Source organism: Hyperoodon ampullatus (genome assembly GCF_949752795.1).
Source record: "Hyperoodon ampullatus genome assembly, chromosome: 1".
In the NCBI taxonomy this organism is placed as follows: domain Eukaryota; kingdom Metazoa; phylum Chordata; class Mammalia; order Artiodactyla; family Ziphiidae; genus Hyperoodon; species Hyperoodon ampullatus.
The window spans coordinates 71,782,288-71,797,320 of NC_136914.1; the positions used below are offsets into that span (position 1 = coordinate 71,782,288).

General features: G+C 40.4%; 1 protein-coding gene across 1 annotated transcript; it reads right to left on the minus strand.

Moving 5' to 3' along the window:
- Positions 1-7,488: 7,488 nt before the first annotated feature.
- Positions 7,489-8,136, minus strand: LOC307056693 (ras-related protein Rab-5A-like; the record flags this gene model as incomplete). Its single annotated transcript, XM_079709539.1, has 1 exon — positions 7,489-8,136. The coding sequence occupies one exon, from the start codon at positions 8,134-8,136 to the stop codon at positions 7,489-7,491; it is 648 nt and encodes a 215-aa protein (XP_079565665.1).
- Positions 8,137-15,033: the final 6,897 nt, after the last annotated feature.

Genomic DNA, 15,033 nt, shown 5'->3' on the forward strand with positions numbered 1-15,033 from the left:
AACAGACTGATTACTACTAAGGAGCTTGAATCAGTAATCAAAAACTCCACAACAAAAAAAGTCCAGGACCAAATGACTTCATTGGTGAATTCTACCAAACATTTAAAGAAGAATGAATACTAATCCTTCTCAAACTCTTTCCATTTGGGCCAGTGAGAGAGGTGACAATCACAGGCCTTGCTTGAAAAATACTAAAAGAGATTCTCTGTCCCTAGGTCACACCTGGGGGGCGGTGAGGATGAGCAATTCGCTACCCTGGAGAGAGAGCCCAGAGTTGCCAGGAGCCTTTGTATAGAGTCTGGAGCTGAAACTGTCACCACTGGAGAGACTGAAAGAGCCAGATCCTTGGGTAGCTTAGCCTTACTGAAGCCAGCCCAGATTTTTCAGTTATGTAAACCAATAAATTCTCTTTGTTGTTTAATCCAAATCTAAGTGAATTCTCTGTCACTTGCAACCACAAGAAATCTAAATGATTCAAGGCTGCTAATGCTACTCCTAGCCATGCCTAACCAGCCTCTAAAGAAACTGCAATCTTGTAGTGAATGTGTCTTTGTTTTTGTGGCTTTTACCTCACCACGTATTCCACTCTTCTTTTTTCACATGGAACCAACCCCACTGTCTCTTAGGGAAAACACCTTCCCCATCTCTCACTCCAGCCATCCTAGCTAACCACACCTCCTGGCTCCAGCACTGGGCATGTGACCCAGGCATAACCAATCACGGCATTCCATTCACAGAACTGATAGGATCACAGATGGGTACACTATCCTCAGATGGCCAATGAAAATAAGATTCAGGACTTTTAAGTCTTATTGAAAAGGCAATTGGTAGATTTGCTGAGAGAGGAGGATATAAATAGATTTGTGAACACGTGTACCACCACATGGAGAGAACATTCCTAAAAACAAAGCAATAGAAAGAAAAGAAAGACAAGAGATAAAGAGATGGTGAGAGGTCTGAGACCTGGTCCAACCATGCCTGACGCATGTTCAGGAATAACTTCCTTCTTGTTAAGACAGTTTGAACTGGGTTTTCTGTCACTCAAAGTTTAGCATATTGATTAATATAGACCTGAAATTTTTTCCACATTAAAATAAATATTTTTATTTATTATAATATGCTTATTTTCCCCTAGTACAAAAGTAATACGTGATTAATGAAGAAAATCTGGAAAACACAAAGAAAATATAGCAAAATTTACTTTTAGTACTACAACTCTGCTGTTATGACTGCTAACCTCTTAGTGTATGTTCTCTGAGTCTTTTTCATACACATATTTATGGACTTCTACAACATAATTTCCAAATTATGCAGGTGCATTGTAATTTCTTTAATTTCTCCTATTTAACAAATGAAGTCATTTTCTTTCCTTCTTTCTTTTCTTTTTCTTTCTTTTTCCTATTATTTACTATTTACTATCATGAACATCTGTTTTGGTAAATCTTTGCTCACATCCATGTCCATTTCCTTAGAAAAAAATTGAATTGCCATATGCATAATAAATTTCTCATGAGGTTGCTCCCAAGTTTTTATTATAAATAATGTTTAAATAAACATTATGCATTCTTTTGTATAGAATTAATTCCTAAAAGTGGAATGGCCAGGTAGGGGGCATGCTTGTTGAAGGTTTTTTAAATTTTTTTTTAATTTATTTAATTTATTTCTTTTGGCTATGTTGGGTGTTCGTTACTGCTCAGGCTTTCTCTAGTTGTGGAGAGCAGGGGCTAATCTTCATTGCAGTGTGTGTGCTTCTCATTGCAGTGGCTTCTCTTTCTGCAGAGCATGGGCTATAGGAGCACGGGCTTCAGTAGTTGTGGCATGCGGGCTCAGTAGTTGTGGCGCATGGGCTTAGTTGCTCCAGAGCATGTGGGATCTTCCTGGACCAGGGATCGAACCCGTGTTCCCTGCATTGGCAGGCAGATTCTTAACCACTGCGCCACCAGAGAAGTCCCCTTGTTGAAGGTTTTTGATACTCTGTCAAGCTACCCTGTGAAAGGTTATTTGACGCTGAACCTCTGCTGCTCCTCCCCATGACCACACACACTGCGTGTTACTATTACCACATTACTATCAAGATGAACATTTTCTTCATACGTCATTTGGCTGTTTGTATTGATTTTTTAAAAAAATTTTTATTTTATATTGGAGTATAGTTGATTAACAATGTTGTGTTAGTTTTGGATGTACAGCAAAGTGATTCATGTATAACTGAGCAGAGTTTCCTGTGCTATACAGTAGGTCCTTGTTGGTTATCCATTTTAAATATAACAGTGTGTACATGTCAATCCCAAACTCCCAATCTATTCCTCCCCCCGACCCTTCCCACCCTGGTAATTATAAGTTCGCTCTCTAAGTCTGTGAGTCTATTTGTTTTGTAAATAAGTTCATGTATTGATGTTCATGTATTGACCTGCCTCTTCAAAACCAAAAATTTGGAATTCTTTTACTTTTCTTTCAGGAGTGATGGGTAGATAAGGCAACACCTCATTTTCAGTTATTTTAGCTATTTTTCCAATGACATTTTCTGTAGGTGAGAGAAACAAAAACAAAAAAACAAAAAACAAAAAACCCTCTAGGCTCTAATGGATGTATTTTGGTTAGAAACACCCATTGCCCATGGCTTCAAATTTTTGCTGACAATTTTCTGTATCATTGACCTGCCATGAGTTAAGTACAATGACTTGAGAATTACTTTTTTTTTTTTTTTTTTTGTGGTACGTGGGCCTCTCACTGTTGTGGCCTCTCCCGTTGCGGAGCACAGGCTCTGGATGCGCAGGCTCAGCAACCATGGCTCACGGGCCCAGCCGCTCCATGGCATATGGGATCTTCCCGGACCAGGGCACGAACCCATGTCCCCTGCATTGGCAGGCGGACTCTCAACCACTGCGCCACCAGGGAAGCCCGAGAGTTACTAATGTCTAGTCACACTACTTACGTAAAAGAGATTTGGATCCAGACTTTCTGGGTTCAAATCCTAGCCCTCTCACTTAGTGATTTTGTGACATTGGAAACATTGCTCAAAATCTTTGTGCCACATTTTCCTTATCTATAAAACCAGGATAAAACTACCTACTTCATAAGATTGTTATATCATTAAGGTAAGATGAGTAAAATACTTGTAACAAAGCTTCCTGGTACAAGTTCAGCTGTCAATAAGCATTAACTATTAGTAATGGAATATAAAATAGCTAAACCATATTGAATGTTCACTGAGATACAAAAGACAAAAACATCTCACTTGATCTTCATCAACTCTCTGAATCAGCTTCTTTTGTTACATTCATTTTATAAATGAACTAAGATACAGAGGGGTTAACTAACTTAGCCAAAATCTCCTTGTTAATATGTGGGACTGGGACTAAAGTCCAACTATATTGCCTCTGGAAGAATATAGAGGACAGATTGTTCACATTTAAAAATTGTTTTGGTTGTTTTTTTAACATCTTTTTTGGAGTATAACTGCTTTACAATGTTGTATTAGTTTCTGCTGTATAACAAAGTGAATCAGCTATATGTATACATATATCCCCATATCCTCTCCCTCTTGCATCTCCCTCCCACCCTCCCTATCCCACCCCTCTGGGTGGTCACAAAGCACCTAGTTGATCTCCCTGTCCTATGCAGCTGCTTCTCACCAGCTATCTATTTTACATTTGTTAGTGTATATATGTCAATGCTACTCTCTCACTTCGTCCCAGCTTACCCTTCCCCCTCCCCGTGTCCTCAAGTCCATTCTCTACGTCTGTGTCTTTATTCCTGTCCTGCCCCTAGGTTCATGAGAACTATTTTTGTTTTAGATTCCATATATATGTGCTAGCATACGGTATTTGTTTTTCTCTTTCTGACTTACTTTACTCTGCATGACAGACTCTAGGTCCATCCACCTCACTACAAATAACTCAGTTTCATTTCTTTTTATGGCTGAGTAATATTCCATTGTACATATGTGCCACGTCTTCTTTATCCATTCATCTGTCAATGGACACCTAGGTTGCTTCCATGTCCTGGCTATTGTAAATAGTGCTGTAATGAACATTGTGGTACATGACTCTTTTTGAATTATGGTTTTCTCTGGGTATATGCCCAGTAGTGGGATTGCTGGGTCATATGGTAGTTCTATTTTTAGTTTTTTAAGGAACCTCCATACTGTTCTCCATTGTGGCTGTATTAATTTATATTCCCACCAACAGTGCAAGAGGGTTCCCTTTTCTCCACACCCTCTCCAGCATTTACTGTTTGTAGATCTTTTGATGATGGCCATTCTGACCAGCGTGTGGTGATACCTCATTGTGGTTTTGATTTTCATTTCTCTAATGATTAGTGATGTTGAGCATCTTTTCATGTATTTGAAGGCCATAATTTTGTTTAAAAAGTTTAATTGAATTCCCACTGTAGGTAGAACTTCACATTCTGTCTCCTACCACAAATCTAGCACTAGAGCATTTTTACCCAGCAACCTAATACATATTTAATGATGACAAGTATCACAAAATGCAGAACATTTTAAAACAATTTAAAGTTGATATATATATCAGTTCCCTTACTGTCTGGTTATAGTAGATGAACATTTTTCAGAAAAAAAATATATGAATGACATTACTATTAACCATGTATAAATGCTTAACAGACTCTCCTTATTAAGGTAGCAGGGCTGTTACAATCCTAAACACTTCTCGTGGCTCTTCAATATACCTTTGGGTGTCATTGTTTTAATTGATGTCCACATGTATTTTGTTAGTTTGGGTTTAAATAGATATTCAAGCACCCTAACCACAAGTCCAATAAAGCTTGGCCCAATGACAGTTCAAGGATTATAACCCTGTTGGTAGGCAGAAAAGACGGTGCTGCTTTTACTTAATAAAGATTAGTACTCCGATGTTGGGTAGATGTTTATATTGGTTCAGGGTGTGGGTGGTGACGTAGATTGAGAGGACAGAGCAGAGAAAGTGGAGAGTAAAGTGTTATTAGCAATAAAAGATAAACACTTCCGGAGAAATAATAATAGTTTTGAAATAGGAATGAACCTCCCAGTCAGGCAGTTCAACCTCCTACTGTGAGGTGGAGTCAGGCAAGTCTCTCCCCTAAACTGGTTACATAATATTTTTTTTCCCCTTAGGAGGTTTCACAACCTCTTTTATAAACTGTTAATGTGCTTATTCAATCGTGTCATGGGGAAAGGTAACTAATTTTTAACTTTAACCAGGATGGCTTGACCTTCCCATGCTAAGTCTGGTGAACAAATGCAGGCTGCTGTTCCATAACCTTTCTTTGACTCCTCATCACAAATTCCTCACAATAAATGATAAATACAAAGATTGAAAACGCTTTGTTTTCTCTTTCACTTGATTGAAATACTCAGCTTTAAATGTATTGCTGTTTAAATGATCTCTCATCTTGGTCACCAAATCCATCATTTGGATCAAAAACATTAGGCTGGCACCCACTTACCGAGCCCTAAATCCAAGCAAATGTTTTCGAGGAAGGGACCATTTCACTGGGCTTTGAGATGGATAGAGGCCATCCAACAAATCCATATCGAAGGTTCTTAAAACAAAGAACTTTGAAATGGTTCCTCCAAGAACGAGTTTGGCAGATGTTTTTTTCTTTTTTTTTTTTTTTCGGTACGCGGGCCTCTCACTGTTGTGGCCTCTCCCGTTGCGGAGCACAGGCTCCGGATGCGCAGGCTCAGTGGCCATGGCTCACGGGCCCAGCCGCTCCGCGGCATGTGGGATCTTCCCAGACCGGGGCACGAACCCGCAACCAGGCATCGGCAGGCAGACTCCCAACCACTGTGCCACCAGGGAAGTCCTGGCAGATGTTTTGGTGCCTATATGTTTAAAGGGTGGGATGGAAATTGCCCAGCGCTGCAAGTCCGAATACCTCAGCTCTGGCTCTCATTGTGTGCTGTCCCAGGAGAAATGTCAAGTACTCTGAGCCTCAGTCTCCTCTTCTCTAGAATAAGTTTGTCAGAGGATCCATGGGCTACATGTGTGAACACAAGGGATGCCCGTTATGATTATTACTTCCGGGTAGACCTAACATACGTCACCTGGGGAAATTAACTTCAGCCTCCAAGACTGTAGCTTCAACTGCCTTAAATGGAAGGACCTGACCTGTGAACCCTAACTTCGTTTATTTTTTCTAATTAAAAAAAATTTTTTTTTTGCTTTTTATACCACTGTATTCCAACCTGAGCACCTCAATATAAAACTAAACCCTGGTGAAATGTTTTCCTTACTAATTTTGAATTACTGTGAATGTACAAGTTCTGCTAGCAGTTCAACACTTAAATAGATTAAATCATCTCTGACACATGGTAGATTTCATATAATGAAAATACCTAAAACAATTAGTGCAATATACTGACCTGATCAAAATAAAATGAACTTTGGAAAACAAGGCTTCAAGATTGTTACTAACATATCCAATACTTACGTTACAAATTACTGGTACATTATTATGGTTCTAGCCAGGTAGGAACAATTGAAGTCCCTTCCTTTCAAAGGGGGAGAGATGGAAAAAAGTAGCTGTTTTAGTAACTGTACATTTGGTATACTTTTAAGCAACTCTTAAATATTATAGAAAAGTAATAAACATATATGGAGACTGCAATGCAGTACCCTATTTACAGTACAGCTGAAGATCAAATTTAAAATAATCAAGTTCGAAAGTACACAACTGTTAGTGCGTTGACTACGTTTATGTCCAAAGGGCACAAAAGCCCCCTCCCTACTCCCAAACAACAAAAGCTATGTAATGGCCAGCAGTGATTAAACAGAAATCACAGACACCTGGTTTGTTTCATTTTTGTTGAAGAACTTACATGTTTGAAGGGAACACTATCCTTTAAGGTGCATTTTATTAGTTTTCATACTCCTAAAATAAGACGGGGTTACATTTGATTTTTTTTTTACCCCATTTAAAAAATAACAGGACTAGCTATAATCTAGATGCCAGTAATGTTCATTTTCTTCCCCCTGAAGATATGGGACTGTTTCCTTGTGGCTAATTTGTTAAAATGTGGAATGTATACTTTAAATAAGGATACTAAGAGAAATTACAGGTTGCCTGAATATGGTAGCTAAGCATAAATATCTTTAGAACCTCCTTCCAAAGAAAGAATTTTTTTGGAAGAGTCCAAATGAGTAAGTTCCAAGTCTTTTTCACAGAACTGGCTGGTTAACTGTGGGTTCAGAGTCATTTGTTTATATCACTGGTGAAGAGAAATGAGTCCCGCTAACCTTCCAAGGAAACAAGTGTACACACAGCTCTCATTTCCCCCTTCCACTGCTAAAACATTAGTCAGAGGGTGACATGCATGTTATTAAAAATTAAGTTCAAAACACTTAAAATAATTCTGTATTAGAAACTTGGCTATTATAAGTCTCTTCTTTTTGGAAGTCATACTGGGCTGGTTAAATGCTCCAATTCCACTGTTATTAACAATTAGAAAGCAGAAGAACATTTCAGTTAGTTTAAACTGGAGGTTTAGTTACTACAGCACTGACTCCTGGTTGGCTGCGTGGGTTCAGTAAGGTCTACTCCTCTTCCTCTGGCAGAATGTGCTCCTGGATTCTGCGGTTCATTCTTTGGCAACTTCTGAGCTATTGCCATGAATATTTCATTTACATTCATTGATGTTTTAGCTGATGTCTCCATAAATAATAAACTGTTGTCATCTGCATAGGACTGTGCTTCCTGGAAATTGACAGCTGTTTTATTTGCGAGGTCAGCCTTGTTTCCTGATAAAGCTATTACAATGCTAGGATTGGCTTGCCTCCGAAGTTCTGTAACCCAGTTTTTGGCTCTGACAAAGGACTCCTCGTTTGTGACATCATATACAACTATGGCTGCTTGCGCTCCTCTGTAGTACATTGGTGCTGGGCTATGGTATTGTTCTTCACCAGCTGTCTCCCATATTTCAAACTTTACTGTTGTGTCATCCAGACACACAGTTTGGGCTAGAAAAGCAGCCCCCATGGTACTCTCTTGAAATTCATGAAAGTGGCCCTTCACAAGACGAAGCACTAGGCTCGATTTGCCAAAAGCAGACTCTCCCAGAAGTACTAGTTTGAACTGGCATATTTTATTTCCAGTATTTGGCCTGTTGGGTCTTGTTGCTCCTCGATTAGCCATGTCCAAATTTGAAAGAAGTCTCTAATTTCAGTCTCTTAAATGAACTTCCAGGATGCAAGGTGTCATTTGTTTTCTTTCTGGAGGTAAAGAAACCTGAGACCGCAGCGCCTGGGGCCGCGGCTCTGAAGCTTCCGGCTGCAGGTCCTGGATGGAGCCTGAGAGGCTAAGGCTGAGGCTCCCTAACTTGGTTTAAGATAGACTCCTTCTGGCAGTTTTTTCAGAAATTCACTATGGGAGCAGAGATAAAAAGAAAGTACTGAAACATCTTTGGCTGTTCCATAAAATCTTGGAGCTGTTGCTTTTATGCTGATTATTATCAGCATAAAAGATTACTCAATGGAAAGATTATTAGATGGAAATCATTTTGTCATTCCAAATCATCTCTAGATTAGCCTTTGCTTGGATAATAAAATACTAGATGAAATGACATTTTAAAAACTTCTGTTATAAAACATTGCTTTCTGAATTCATGCATGCCTGAGTATAATGCACTATGGTAAAGTAGTTGAGAGTCTGGAGCCCTACCACCTTCAAATTTTGCTTTTGCCACTTATTAGCTGTGTGATCTTGGACAAGTTACTTAAGCTGTCTGTGCTTTAGTTTCCTCATTGTTAAATAGAGATAATAAAAGTACCTACCTTATAGGACTACAGGGAGAACTTGCTAAATTAACAAATGTAAGACGTGGAATATTGTGAGTGCTATGCTTAGTGTTAGCCCTTAGAACAGTGTTTGGCAATTAGGCACTGGGTAAATGTTACCTTTTACATTACTGTTTTAAATGATAGAGGCTGTGATGCAGGAGAGTGGGAAGAACTCAGGAAGGGAGATTAGGACAAAATCCATTTAGTTTATATGCTTTAGTCATTGTATCTACAGTGTTTATCAAACCAATTATCTTTCTTTCTTTCAGCTACAATTTCCTGGGCATCTGCAGATGCCCAGAACTCAAGATTGGAAGGAAAGATGAAGCTCTAATAGCGGGTAATTAGAAGGAGTTCACTCTAAAAAGAATGTTTGTTTTTTATTTATTTTATTTATTTAATTAATTTATTTATTTGTTTATTTATTTATTTATTTAATTTTTTTTTTTTGCGGTATGTGGGCCTCTCACTGTTGTGGCCTCTCCCGTTGTGGAGCACAGGCTCCGGACGCTCATGCTCAGCGGCCATGGCACACGGGCCTAGCCGCTCCGCGGCATGTGGGATCTTCCCGGACTGGGGCACGAACCCGTGTCCCCTGCATCCGCAGGCGGACTCTCAACCACTGTGCCACCAGGGAAGCCCCTGTTTTTTATTTTTTAAATAAATTTATTTATGTATTTATTTATTTTTGTATTTATGTATTTATTTATGGCTATGTTGGGTCTTCCTTGCTGCGTGTGAGCTTTCTCTAGTTGCAGTGAGTGGAGGGCTACCCTTCCTTGCAGTGCATGGGTTTCTCATTGCGGTGGCCTCTTGCGGAGCACGGGCTCTAGGCGCACAAGCTTCAGTAGTTGTGGCACGCAGGCTCAGTAGTTGTGGCACGCAAGCTCAGTAGTTGTGGCTCGCAGGCTTCAGTAGTTATGGCACGCAGGCTCAGTAGTTGTGACTCGTGGACTCTAGAATACAGGCTCAGTAGTTGTGGCGCACGGGCTTAGTTGTTCCGTGGCACGTGGGATCTTCCTGGACCAGGGCTCGAACCCACGTCCCCTGCATTGACAGGTGGATTCTCAACCACTGCACTACCAGGGAAGTCCAAAAATATGTTTGTTTTTTAATGGCGCTTTAAATGAGCTCCTGGGAAGTTTATTATAAAATGCTTGCCTGCACCAAATGCCTTAATGGGAGAAGCCTTATTGAAATTCCTTTGTTTAAATAATATACAGGCCATGTCCCTCCTGGAACTCTGTTCCCTCTGTGGGATTCAAAGATTCTTTGAATGTCCCAAGGTATTCCAAAGCAATCACAAAATCATATTTCAGAGCTAGAAGGGGATTTAGAAACAATCTCCTCCTAAGCTCTCTTTTTACAGCTGAAGAAACAAACCCAATAGGGTTAAAGGATTTGCCTGAGGCAACTCAGCAACCTTGAAGCTAAAGTCGACCCCCAGTTTCTTTAACTCTTAGTCCAGCCCCTTGCTACTAACCTGTCCCCAATTTTAGAGAGAGAGGGTGAGGGAGGGCCAGAGGGGAAAGGACCCTGCTACGTGCAGACTTGCAGATGGGGAGTGCCCCAGTTTTTTCCCTTTCTCACTGAAAAAAGAATAAACTGATCACATACTTGTAGAAACAGTTATAATTTAGCAGAGAAAATATCAAGGCTAAGCAATGAATCACCAAGCATTCAAGGCGAAAGTTTATTACCTTTCTTGTTTATTTTTACTTCATCAGGACTAAAACCTATTGCTATGTTGGGTCTGGGCAGCATTTTGTGATGCCTGCAGACAAACAGCGTGGCTAACTATCCAGGTGGTGAGGCTTTGCTCTCCCGGAATATTCTAACAAACAATGTAACCTGACACGGGTGTGACAGGGCTCTCCGGGTGGTTATAGTTTATCTTTGGCAATTCCTTCTGCACCCCTTCCACACCCATAAAACCATACAGGAACCATCCAGGACCTGGGCTCGGGGAACAGGTACTCTGTGATGTGGGCCATTCCATCCCAAGGAAGTTATGGCTCCCCAGTCTAGGGTGCCCACTGTCCACAAAATAGATTTCTGTAAGAAGTGGACCCTACCAGAGGAGCACCCAATCGCACATATTGAATTTGGAGGGAAGAACACATAACTGTTTACTCAACTTAGCAGGTACTTGCAAATCACCAGCTCTCTTCCGTTGGTGAATAAACAAAGCTTATATGCAAATGATGAACACCAGTTTTGGCGAGAACTCCTGAGCAGTGTGGGTTGGCATGCCAGTGGAGACTTCACCGGAGGCTTCCTGTCTCCCATCTTTAACTTGGTGGGTTATCATTTAGTTATCCAGTTACTTTTTTAAAATTTTTATTTATTTTTTATTTTTTTAATTTTTGGCCATGGTGGATCTCCGTTGCTGCGCGCAGGCTTTCTCTAGTTGCGGCGAGTGGGGGCTACTCTTGGTTGCGGTGCACGAGCTTCTCATCGTGGTGGCTTCTCTCGTTGTGGAGCATGGGCTCTAGGCGCGTGGGCTTCAATAGTTGTGGCACGAGGGCTCAGTAGTCGTAGCTCATGGGCTCTAGAGCACAGGCTCAGTAGTTGTGGCACACAGGCTTAGTTGCTCCGTGGCATGTGGGATCTTCCTGGACTAGGGCTCGAACCCATGTCCCCTGAATTGGCAGGCGGATTCTTAACCACTGAGCCACCAGGGAAGCCCCTATTCCAGTTGCTTTAAATGTATGTGACATCCTACCTCTGCAGAGATATTTCTGCAAACCTGACTTGCACTGTATACTAATGGGTAGAAAAAACTGAAAGAGGTAAGAGGTAAGTCCTTGCAATTAAGTGTGGGGCCCATACGGAACTCTCAGAGCTGTGCAGTGTTTGCATATTTCTGGGACATTTATCACCTGACCTCTGCAGTTGCCTTCTATTACCGGAGATTCCCTAACCACCAGATTGCAGCTTCTGCAATTCAGAGGCTCACAAAGGTTTTTGTTTGTACCTCAGATCATGTAGAGCCAGCATCCAAACACTAGTGTCTGCAGCCTAAATACCCTTTAAGGCTTTACTTTTATAAAACAAAGAGGCTGCCTCTGAGGTGTGATTTTCCATGGATGCTGGGACTGCCCAGCATCCGTGGATGCTGGGACCCTCCGCATCCCCCTCCTCGGACCAGCTCGTGCCTGGAGTCCTGCCTGTAGAGACTCATCGGTCAGTAAAAGAGTAATTTACCTGGACTGTACAGGTAGGCTTCAGACCTCTGTGAATGCTTGAGATTATGCATAGAGTTTGAGTGCATTTGCCCATTTTTAGCCCTAAGGGAGGCTCTTTAGGCCTTTGCTGGTAACCAAAAGAGTCGGTAACCACCAAAAGTTTAAGAATGATTGCTTTTTCTCATAAGATGTTTTAAGTTATTTACTATTGAATGTGCCTGAAAACACATAAACACATGACCATAAATTTTATGTCACAAAGAGGACCAGATAGAAACTTTGCCTAAGATATTTTCTAGGAAAACAAACAATTTTATTAGCTTTCTTCCTATTCTTTATTCAAAACAAAATATCTGTACTCTTGAGAGAGATGTTCACAACACAGATGCTACCTTTTCATTCTTCACTTCAAAAGTAAGGCACGAGTGCAGGACTAATGGGGATTCTGAAACTGACTATGGAAGATGTTACCTCTTAGAGGAGAGATGGTCAAACTTCTGTAAACAGTCAGTAGTAAATATTTTCAGTTTTTTGGACCATGTGGTCTCTGCTGCAACTTCACAGTTCTGCTGTTGTGTGGAAAGCAGCCATAGACAATATGTAAACAAATGGAAGTGGTGATGTTTCAATAAAACTTTATTTACAAAAACAAGTGGCAGGCCAGATTGTCCCATAACAGCAGTTTTGCACCCCTGTCTTAAAGGTTTAAAGATGCTATTGAATGAAAATAACAAGGCTCACATATTTGCCAGGTTTATGATGTATACCAAATTCAATCTACTTTGCAAAATACGAAATGCCAGATTATATTATTCTATTGATTGTTGTGTTGGAATGAAAACATTGAATAATTTCAGCAAGTTATTCTACAGGCTGGGCAAGCTATGGGTGACATTAAACACCTGACAATTAAAATCAATAACTCCACATGCCACCATCAACAAAACAAAAAGAAAACCTACTGAATGGGAGAAAATATTTGCAAATGATATGACCAATAATGGGTTAATATCCAAAATATATAAACAATTCATACAGCTCAATATAAAAGAAAACGATTAAAAAATTGGCAAAATGGGCTTCTCTGGTAGCACAGTGGTTAAGAATCCACTTGCCAGTGCAGGGGACACGGGTTCAAGCCCTGGTCCAGGAAGATCCCACATGCCATAGAGCAACTAAGCCTGTGTGCCACAGCTACCGAGCCTGTGAGCCACAACTTCCGAGCCCACATGCCACAACTACTGAAGCCCATGTGCCTAAAGCCCATGCTCCGCAACAAGAGAAGCCACTGCATCACAACCAAGAGTAGCCCCTGCTTGCCGCAACTAGAGAAAGCCTGCATGCAGCAACGAAGACCCAATACAGCCAAAAATTTAAATTAAAAAATTAATAAATTTTTTTAAAAAGATCAAAAGACCTGAATAGACATTTTTCCAAAGAAAAATGCAGATGGCACAGGCACATGAAAAGATGCTCAACATCATTAATCATCAGAGAAATGCAAATCAAAACCACAATGAGATATCACCTCACACCTGCCAGAATGGCTATCATCAAAAAGAACACGAATAACAAGTGTTGGTGAGGATGTAGAGAAAAGGGAACCCTCATACACTGTTGGTGGGAATGTAAACTGGTGCAGCCACTGTGGAAAACAGTATGGAAGTTCCTCAAAAAACTAAAAATAAAACTACAATATGACCCAACAATCTCACTCCTGGGTATATATCCAAAGAAAACAAAAACACTAATTCAAAAAGATACTTGCACCCCAGTGTTCATAGCATTATTTACAATTGCTAAGATATGGAAGCAACCTAAGTGTCCATCAACAGATGAAGGGATAAAGAGGATATACATACATACACACACAATGGAATATTACTCAGAAAGAAAAAAGAATGAAATTTTGCCATTTGCAACAACGCAGATGGACCTGGAGGGTACTATGCTAAGTGAAATATGTCAGACAGAGAAAGACAAATACTGTATGATATCACCTATGTGTGGAGTCTAACAAATAAAAGAAATGAATGAATATAACAAAAGAGAAACAGACTTCCAGGTATAGAAAACAAACTAATGGTTACCAGTGAGTGGGCAGTGGGAAGGAGGAAGGGGCAAGATAGCAGCAGGGGATTAAAAGGTACAAACTACTGTGTATAAAATAAATAAGCTACAAGGATATATGTGTGGTACAGGGAATAGAGCCAATATTTTATTAAAACTTTAAATGGGACTTCCCTGGTGGAGCAGTGGTTAAGAATCTGCCTGCCAGCGCAGGGGACACGAGTTCAAGCCCTGCTCTGGGAAGATCCCACATGCCGGGGAGCAACTAAGCCCGTGTGCCACAACTACTGAGCCTGTGCTCTAGAGCCCACGTGCCACAACTACTGAGCCCACGTGCCTAGAGCCCGTGCTCCACAACAAAGACAAGGCACCAAAATGAGAAGCCTGCACACCTCAACGAAGACCAAAAGCAGCCAAAAATAAATAAATAAATTTATATTAAAAAAAACTTTAAATGGAGTAGAATCTATAAAACTATTGAATCACCATGTTGGACACCTGAAACTAATATAATATTGTACCTCAACTATACTTCAGTAAAAAAATTAAATAAGTAAAAGACATAGCTTTAAAAAAGAACTCCACATGTCAGATTTTTCCAGGGCATAAGACAAAAATAAAACCAGATTCTTTAAACTGATTTGTGTCCATGCAACTCAAGGAAATCATATTTTTGGCAAATGACAATGGTAAAATAATCCTTTTACCCTCAGGCCTCACTCCGGGTGGGAAATCCCTCCCCGATCCTCCACAGGTAGACTTCTGTTTTTTCTAGAAACCTGATATGCTTTAGAATCACAGGCTTTTGGCAGCGCAAACACAAGCAGGCAGCACCTGCCAGGCTTCAGGCTGCTGCTTGTCCAACTGGGGAGAAAAAGTCATCTTTGTGATGCTCCCAAAGTCTGCAGTTTCCTTCATTTACAAGGAAGAATAGAGAAACTCTGGTCTTCTTTTTACTTTCCGCTTTCAAAATAAGAGTCATTTTATCTTCCTGT